This window comes from Cyprinodon variegatus, unplaced genomic scaffold (genome assembly GCF_000732505.1).
Source record: "Cyprinodon variegatus isolate N-32 unplaced genomic scaffold, C_variegatus-1.0 Scaffold28, whole genome shotgun sequence".
NCBI lineage: Eukaryota > Metazoa > Chordata > Actinopteri > Cyprinodontiformes > Cyprinodontidae > Cyprinodon > Cyprinodon variegatus.
In genome coordinates, this window is record NW_015150481.1 from 1023800 (window position 1) to 1033014 (window position 9215).

Below are 9215 nucleotides of genomic sequence, written 5' to 3' on the forward strand. Positions count from 1 at the left end.
CGCTGGGTACACTGCGGTCTGTTACATTGGATAAGACATTACAAAGAAGGAATTTCTTACACAATGTTAGAAGAAAATTGCTGAAAAAGCACAATTGCTTTATATCCATAGCCAGGTTCTTGGTCAAACTAACTACAAAAATACTACAAGATCCAGGTCTAAAGGTTTAGATAATTATTTTACCTTTGTTTTTATAATGACATTTAATGTCACAGATATTTCTTGTCCTGAAGGTAACACATGAACTCTTTTTCACTCCCCCTCACACACATAAACACATACACCCACTAACATAAAAGGTTTCGGTCTGTGGTCCTGCCCTCAGCTCAGTGTTGAGTGAGCAGGTGATGTGCCAGGACTTCCATTTATTCACAGAAGGCTGCCTGTTTCTAACAATTAAACACATGGGAGAGTCTAGGTTGCTTTCCAGACAGAATATTTAAAAAAGAGAAAAGGCTTCTTCAACCAGAAATGTCAGGAAACTCCGTGGTCGGTTCCTTTGCTGTAGCAGATTATGTGGTTTTTGCTCTCATGCTGCTGGTTTCTGCTGCTGTTGGGGTCTACTACGCCTGGACCGACAGGAGCCAGAGAAGCTCGGGGGACTTCCTGACAGGGGGTCGCAGGCTGACCGCCCTGCCTGTCGCTATGTCCCTGACTGCCAGCTTCATGTCAGCCATCACTGTCTTGGCAAACCCAGCTGAGGTAAGAAAGACGGATGAATGGAATCATCTGCATCCTCTGTGCAACTTTAACAGTAGATCAAAAATCCTGTGCAGGTTTATCGCTACGGGGCCAGCATCGGATTTTATGCTGTCTCTTATGTATTCACAATGCTGATCACCTCTGAAGTCTTTCTCCCAGTTTTCTACAAGCTGGGCATCACAAGCACCTATGAGGTCAGTCTGGTTTCGCAAATTGATGCAGTTAGTCCATGTGTCAAGTGGGTTAATTTTCTAAGCCAAGTAAACTACTCAGGTCTTCAGCAGGCTTTTCCCCTATAAGAAGTCTGTAGGTTTTTTATTTTATTGTATTAGAACACAATCTCATTTTCATATCTACGCACCAACTTCTAGGTAAACTTAAACCAAAACTTCCAATGTATTCGTTCATACTCTCCCATCGTCTTGACAGCCCAAATAGGGCATCAACTCAAGAACATTTTACTCTTATATTTCAAAATCAAAGCTTAGATCAGCTGGATATTTTATTTCCAAATAGGTAAGGCAAGGCAAGGCTATTTGTATTCAGTACATGGACAATTCAAAGTGTTTTACATGAATTATATAATAATATAGACGAAAAATAAAAGCAGAATAAAAGCAAAAACATTTGTAAAACAAATAAAGCAATTAGACCACAGAAAAGCAGAATAAAAGCAATAAAAAACAAACAAAATACATGATTATAGAGCTTAGTTAATGAAATACCACAACATTCAGACAACATCCAGCCGACATGACCAAATCTGCCTTTACCAAACATGACTTGCAAGGCAAGACAAGGTAAGTTTACTATATTGCATAGTTCAGTAAAGACAACTCAAAGTGCTTCACATGAAAACCATGAAATAGAAGAAAGATAAAAGTAAGTAAAGATAAAAGCATGATATAAGCAGGTAGTAAAAAGAATAAAACAGTCAGACCACAGAGTTAAATGTAATCTAGGGATTATCTGTGCCAGGCCTGGAAAGGTAAATGTGAGGGCCATGTAGTCAAATAATTCTTTCCTTTTGGGTCTGTTTCTATCAAGTATCTGGAGCTGCGTTTCAGCAGAGCGACGCGTCTGCTAGGAACCATGCTCTTCATTGTTCAGACAGTGAGTATCGGGCCAGTAAGCACATAATTACAGCTCATTCTGTGGGTAAGAGCACAAATCTGACTCCTGCTGGGGAATTTGTCCTTTTTTGTTACAGATCCTCTATACTGGGATTGTCATCTATGCGCCGGCTCTTGCTTTAAACCAAGGTATGTGGTCAGATTTATGAGTCATTATCCCTCAAAGAACACTTAACCCTTCTCGGCTTTGTCCAGACAAACTCAATGCTTCCCTCTCCCTCCACTGCAGTGACTGGTATGGATCTGTGGGGTGCTGTCATTTCAACTGGAGTGGTCTGTACATTTTACTGTACGATGGTGCGTAACGAAATATCCAAATCGATATGAAACAAAAGGCTACAAAGTCGCAGCACAGCTAAGAACCAAATCTATTTGTGCTTTTTACTTTGAAGGGGGGTCTAAAAGCAGTTGTGTGGACTGATGTCATTCAGGTAGGATTATTTTATAAGTATGTGGTTGCAATTCAATTAAACTCAGAAAAGTTGCAAGAACAAAAATTATGCAGCTTTGGGGTTTTTTTTTCTCCCTCTAGCTCGGTGTGATGCTTGCAGGCTTCCTCGCCGTCATCATCCGCTGTGTAGTCATACAAGGTGGAGTCCTCCCCATCATCTCTGACTCACAGCATGGAGGAAGACTGAATCTCACAGAGTGAGTGTCAGAAAATATCAAATTATGTTACTTTTCTGTGAGCTGGGAGATTAATTGCTCAGCAGGTAAAGGTGATGGGCTGTGCATTGTAATAACTTATGTATTACAGTATGGATAAATACAACTGGATAAATACAACTCTTTTTGAGTATTTGACCTGATATAATGGCTAAATTTCTCCACTGTGAGATCAATAAATTCAATAAAACTTATGGTGTAATAAACTTAAAAAAGCCAAACTCTTTTGCTGGGTCTTATCTTTATCAAATATTTAATGGGGACCTCTAAAAATGTGTATCTAGGTCATATTAAAATGAGTCTAAGTACTAAAAATGCCTTAAATAAGCCTCTTCTTTGTGTTTGTACAGTACAATGTGAGGTTTGCTGATGTTATGGGAATAAAACCCAAAGTTTAAAGATATCAGCTAACCAGGTTTGTGGTTGATATTTTCTGGTTTTACACAAGGATCATCCACCAACCTGGCAATTACCCCATTGATGACACATTTTTTGTGGTCTTCTCTTTAGCTTAGCGGCTTATCGGGATCATCGGCAGTAGAAACCCAAGATTATGTCTCAGATAGCCTAAACACCCATCCACACGTTGAGTTATTCAGCCGTGACCCTTAAACCGCTCTAAAACCAGGAAGGTTGATGGTATTGAACTCACAGACCCTCAAACAATGAAATTAAAGGCTTACTGGTAGGTCCAAGTCCATGGTTTACAAGGAGGTCTTCTTTAAAATGGTTTACAGCATGTCTTTCCAGAGCAAATGTTTTGCTCGTTTGTAGTGCTTTGAAGATGTTTAGGAGGTAATCATTAAGGCAAATTTGTTAATTTTTTTTTTAATGAGTTGAATTAGACCCCTATACATTTAGGGAAATTGAATATATGTAATTATTAAACTTTGAAACTCTTAACAACATACTATTGTATCCTTTAATAGAGTATTCAAATAAACAAGAGTATCATCTGAAAAAATACACACCCAGTTTTACAACTGGTGGCCAAAGAGCAGAACGGATAATACTGAAGACCACAAATAAGCTTTAAAAAGGAACATCATTTACTTTCCAGAATAATGTTCTCATCAACCTTGGCAGATAGATTTTAGGAATATCCAAGCTAATCTGTTCCCCCTTTTATCAGCTTCGATCCAAACCCACTAAGGAGACACACATTTTGGACTCTTTCTATCGGAGGGACATTCATTTGGCTCAGTGTCTATGGAATCAACCAAGCCCAGGTTCAAAGATACATCTCCTGCAAGACCATGACTCATGCCAGACTGTAAGTCCTATTCTCCGAATACATGGGTTCACTGTAGCAGGTTGTTAGAGCTTTTCATGTGATCCCTTTTCTTCATTCTAGCTCCTTGTACATCAACTTGTTGGGTCTTTGGTCCATTTCGCTGAGCTCAGTGTTTGCAGGATTGTGTCTTTTCTCAGTCTATAAAAGTTGTGACCCCTGGACCACTGGACTTATTTCGGCTCCTGACCAGGTAAACATCCATAAATGCACCAATTTCTTTGTGTACATATGTGAGGTGTCAGACAACACTAAAGGTTTGGTATTAAACCAAGTTTTCCTTCTTTCCTAGCTGATGCCGTATTTGGTGATGGACATCTTAGGAGACTATCCTGGCCTTCCAGGACTGTTTGTTGCAGCGGCTTATAGTGGATCTCTGAGGTTAATAGCTGGTATTACTGCCTCCTTTTTAAGAGTTTGTCCTGAAAACTTTTTTTTGGGATTGTTTCTACCCTCAGCACAGTGTCTTCTAGCGTCAATGCCCTTGCAGCAGTAACAGTGGAGGACATTGTCAGACCGTGCGGCAACTTTTCGGAAAAGCAGTTATCTTGGATCTCAAAAGGAATGAGTGAGTAGAATTACTAACTAGCTTAAAACTTTTGCTCTTTTGTCAGAAATGTTTCTTGCACACATCCTAATGCTCTCCCGTTTCCACTTGCAGGTCTTTTTTATGGGGTTTTATGCATTGGGATGGCTGGGTTGGCCTCACTTATGGGAGGAATCTTGCAGGTGTGAATCTCCTTAAGCAGCTTACTTTGTTGTAACTATGTCAACAAATATGTCCGTAAATGTTGCCTGTTTTTTGTTAAGAATTCAGTCAGGCAAACATGCTGTTCTCTAAACAGGCAACCATCAGTATTTTTGGGATAATTGGAGGTCCTTTACTTGGCTTGTTCACACTAGGAATCCTATGTCCATTTGCCAACTCTAAAGTAAGTCTATCGAGGCTGTTTTGAGTTCTAGTAACTCGTTGGTCGAAAGCATTTTCTTAAACGGCGTCTTATATGAATTCTCACTTTCTTGTGGTTTCTCTACCCTGTTTTAACCCTCTCATTTTAAAAAGGCTATCCCACTCTTCTGTCTTTCAGGGAGCTTTATCAGGCCTTGTCTCAGGGCTGGCGTTGTCTCTGTGGATTGGCATTGGTGCTCAGATATATCCTCCAGCACCTGAAATGAGCCGACCTCTACCATTGTCCACCGATGGCTGCAACTTCACCGTTGCTCCTGGCTTAAATTGGACTTCCAGTACTCTGCCTTTCCAGAACGCCACAGCAGTGGTTTCAGTCCACAACAGTGTCAAGTAGGTGTTTCAAAGTGTTGATGTGTCCAACTTGCAATATTGGTCCAACTTTATCTCTTAAACTTGTGCAAAATGTTCTCCTATCCCCAGGCCTTTGCTAGCTGACCTCTACTCTCTGTCCTACCTTTACTTCAGTCCACTGGGAACTATAGTAGCTATTGGTGTAGGACTGGTGGTCAGCATCTTGACAGGCAAATATATTAATCCATTAAAATAAGACCAACATTTAGTGCTCAGTAAGCTTTTTTGATTCTCAATTTTTCTCCGTTCATGTTATTCAAGGAGGAAGAAAGCTCAAAGTGGAGCCAAGGCTAATATTAAAAAAGGAAGACACAACCTTTTATTATTTTATTAAGATGTTTAAAGGCAGAGTGAGTACTGCTGCACTGATGAAATCTACTCAAACTCTTATGAGAACCTTAACTTCTGTGTTCTGTCCTGTTTAGATCAAGAGTCGAAGTGGACATCTGGACCTGAAGAAGGACCGAGAGATGACATTTGGCAATTCTAATCCTGCTTTCAGCGATTTTGAGATGGACCTCACAAGAAACAGTGCTTCTTGATAAAATAATTTTTCTCTGGTCTTTTACAAAGGAATACCAATAAGTACAAGAAACAAAGATGTGGATTGTTTATTTGCAGGAATAAAAAAGATTAACTGTAATTTAATGTGAAGAGAAATTAAACAAATTAATCAATAAGACTGAGAAACTGTTTTTATATCGGTTGAAACCTTAGTTTGTGTGGTTCTGCTGTATAATTGGGAGGGCTTGGACCTACTGTTTGTGCAAAATATTCATCATTTAAGCTTCTTTTTTTGCAAACTTTGAAAAGTCTTGCATTGCTGATAGTTATATACAATGTGTTGTGTTCTTTTTGTGAAACTGCCCTTTTTTCTACATACTAAGTTGATGTACCTTTCAGGAATGCTTAGAAAACTACAAAAACATGCAGTCGGACAGCTTGTTTCATTCTAATACAGGTCAGAGAAGGTTCTGTATCAAGGGAAGAGATTAGAAGATTGCCAGAATGCAGCATTTTTTTTTTTCAAATTTCAATCTACAAATGAGGCTAGTTTACACACTACTGTATGTAAGGCACTATTATGTTTAAGTGTGATCTAATAATAGTTTTATTCCATTATTTAAATCTCGACATTTTCAAAGTCTTCAGGTGAGGCAAGGCAATTTTATTTGTATAGCCCAATTCAGTACATGGACAATTCCACGTGCTTTAGAAGAATTCGATAATAAAATAAAATAAAAATAAAAGGCGGAATAAAAGCAAGTAAAAGAAAAAAGCATATATAAAATAAAATAAAACAGTTGGATCACAACCAGGGGCGGATTTACTATTAGGCAAAACTAGGCAGTTGCGAAATTCCTAGGGACCCCATAAAATGTCCTTTTACATGTATGGTTAATACAGCTATTACTTATTTGTGCACATGAATAATGTTTTTGATAAAAGTCCTATCATTAAAATGCCATCAGAATGCTTATAATATTAAGTGTGTCTCAGGGGCCCCCCTTCAGTGTCCCCCACATTGGATCAGTCCATTTGCTGTGCATGTGCAGTAAGGTCCAAACATACTTAGCAATATTGTCACTATATTTGGGGACTTTACAGACCCCCTCTAGCGCTTTATTTTGAAAAAGAGCTTAGCGCCAACTCTAGCGACATTTTTCTGTTGCTGGAGACTTTGGCGACAACATACCGTATAAAAGCACCGAACTCTGCTCTGCAGAGCAAGTGGATTCATAATCCCGCCTCCGACTCTCCTCTATCTTGTCTGCTGTCATGATTCCTGCAGCTATAATTTCATTTAAATGAAAAATGGAGAATAGATAAGCAGATCATGGCTAGTCTACAGTGAAAAGAAGGACTGGGTTATTTACTTTTGCTGTCGCCTTTTTGGAAACACAGGAAGGAGCAATCAGCTAAGTTAGAATGGTCTTAGTGATTGGTAAATCTTTGATTCCTTTTGAGACAGCAATATGAAAAAGAAAAAGGGACAAAAGAAAACAGAGAGAGGAACAAAGCAAGAAAAGGGATAAGAAGAGAGGGACAAAAGGTATAACAAATAATGTATGTCTACTCTATTAAAATTTGTGTATCTGTATAATGGGTCTGTTTTATGTGTTGTCTTCTCAATTCAAAGGGCCCCATGCCTGTCTTTGCCTAGGGCCCCACATTTCCTAAATATGCCCCTGCTGCCACTCTGGGTCCCTGAGAAAAGATCCTTAACCCCACGCTGCTCTCCGGGCGCTGCACAATGGCAGCCCACTGCTCCCCAAAGGGGATGGGTTAAATGCAGAGTGAATGTCATTGCTCTGTACTTGTGACAGTGTAATGGCAATAAAAGCTGGAAAAAAGTCTGAGGTCTATAAATCATGTAATATAACATATTATACAAATCCATCACAACAAAAATAGAGCGTTAATAGAGTATAATAATACTGTAGTCAGATACAAAGAATATTACACGCACACAGAAATACACACTAACTGATGATGTGCCAAAAGTGCTAAATCGATGATGTACATGTATTATACATGTATTGTATTGCATTGTTATGATAATTACATTACAGTCATATTTATGGTGGGACTTTGTGTGGGTGGGGATTTCCAAGATGGTGACTTAATTTTTTTTTCCCGGTCTTTCAACAATCCAGTTAATAGAGATCAGTAGGTTTCACATGGCCAATAAAATGATTTTTGTAGATAATGAGGTGAATAATTTGCGCCATCTGGTGGATGAAAACCCCCCTGCAAAAACCATAAAGAATATAGGATGCAAATATAGTCAAGGCTTGGCTTTTGACATAAATGAAATAAGAAAATACAAGCTTCTTCTAAACAAATAGACTTTAAATGACTCATTAGTCATTTATATTGGTTGAGTTGGCATTAAGATGTTGCACATTCTTTGATTTAAGTGGAAAAACTTGATTTTTGATCATATCCAAAAGGCCAGCAGGGTGACTGAACATTTATGAGCTAATGGAGGGATGACTCACAGTCAAACATAAAATTTTTTATTTCAACTACATCATGTAGTCACTGAAAATGTCAGTAAATAAGTTTAGCTAGCATTATTAAATTTGCAGTGAAACTTTTCAACATTTTCAATTCATATTGTTCTTTTTATGTATTAAAATGTATAATTATGTAACCAAAATTATGTAATATTACGTAACCAAGAACCTAATATGTTTCTTTTTAATTTGTATGATAGTCCAACACAAGGTATCTGATATCCGAGAGGTGGGAGAAAAAAAGTTCTGAAAGCCCACAAAAAACGACTATCAAAACATAGTGGTGGCAGCATTATGCTTTGGGGATGCTTTTATTTGGCATTTAGAGGGAAGTAATCCTGTCAAAAAACCTATAACTGTAAACAATACTTTTCAAAATCAGCAGGATGACTCTAACCTGTTTAAATCTATAAAGGTGTTCATTTATATGAAAGTATACTGGTTTGCTAGAATCACTGAATTCAATTCCAGGTCCAAATCTGAATAAGAGCCTGCAAAAAAAAAAAAAAAAAAAAAAAATATTTCTGCCACAATTTTCACATTCTCTTTGCAGATAAATTACATCACTTATGTCACAATAAGGCCCTACTTTATGTATCTGTCTTTTAAAATCCCCAAAGATTTCATTAAAGTTTGTGTCTGAGATTAGAGATCTTCCAGAACCTCCCACTGTAGAAGATCCACGTCAACCTTTGTTTTCAGACATGGGAACCTCGGGCAGAAGTCTTCTCTTCCACTTCTAGAGGAGGCAGTCATTGACAATACATTCATCATCCAAGCAAGAGATAAATAATGAATCCTTTCTATGAGAGGACTTTAATGAGCTGCATCTTCTGGAAGCAAATTCTTATGGATCAAAATTATTTTGTTCAAAGCCATGCCTCACAAAAAAAAGCTTTGCAATCCAACTTTCAGCTGTGGTTAGTATCATTTCTTCTGAATTAATCTTTTTTCCCCCCCTAACTTCTAGAATTGTTAACCTTTTTCATGGTTCCTTGACATTTTTCATTTCCTAGTCTTGGTTGTATATATGCAAATAGAATACAGATTAAATATTTGCTAATGTTCCGGAAACAATCACA

At 38.1% G+C, this 9215-nt stretch overlaps 1 protein-coding gene across 2 annotated transcripts; it reads left to right on the forward strand.

Moving 5' to 3' along the window:
• The first annotated feature begins 340 nt into the window (after positions 1-340).
• Positions 341-5764, forward strand: slc5a8 (solute carrier family 5 (sodium/monocarboxylate cotransporter), member 8). Of its 2 annotated transcripts, XM_015397411.1 has the most exons (17): positions 341-702; positions 777-896; positions 1750-1815; positions 1913-1964; positions 2065-2132; positions 2228-2266; positions 2368-2483; positions 3634-3774; positions 3856-3985; positions 4085-4173; positions 4251-4360; positions 4454-4521; positions 4638-4724; positions 4881-5092; positions 5183-5283; positions 5375-5463; positions 5539-5764. In XM_015397411.1, exons 1-17 carry the CDS (start codon positions 472-474, stop codon positions 5653-5655), a joined length of 1836 nt encoding a protein of 611 aa, XP_015252897.1. In that variant the 5' UTR covers positions 341-471; the 3' UTR covers positions 5656-5764. The 2 variants fall into 2 exon arrangements, with proteins under 2 accessions (XP_015252897.1, XP_015252905.1); XM_015397419.1 differs by lacking the exons at positions 5183-5283; positions 5375-5463 and having other exon boundaries at positions 5539-5699.
• Positions 5765-9215: the final 3451 nt, after the last annotated feature.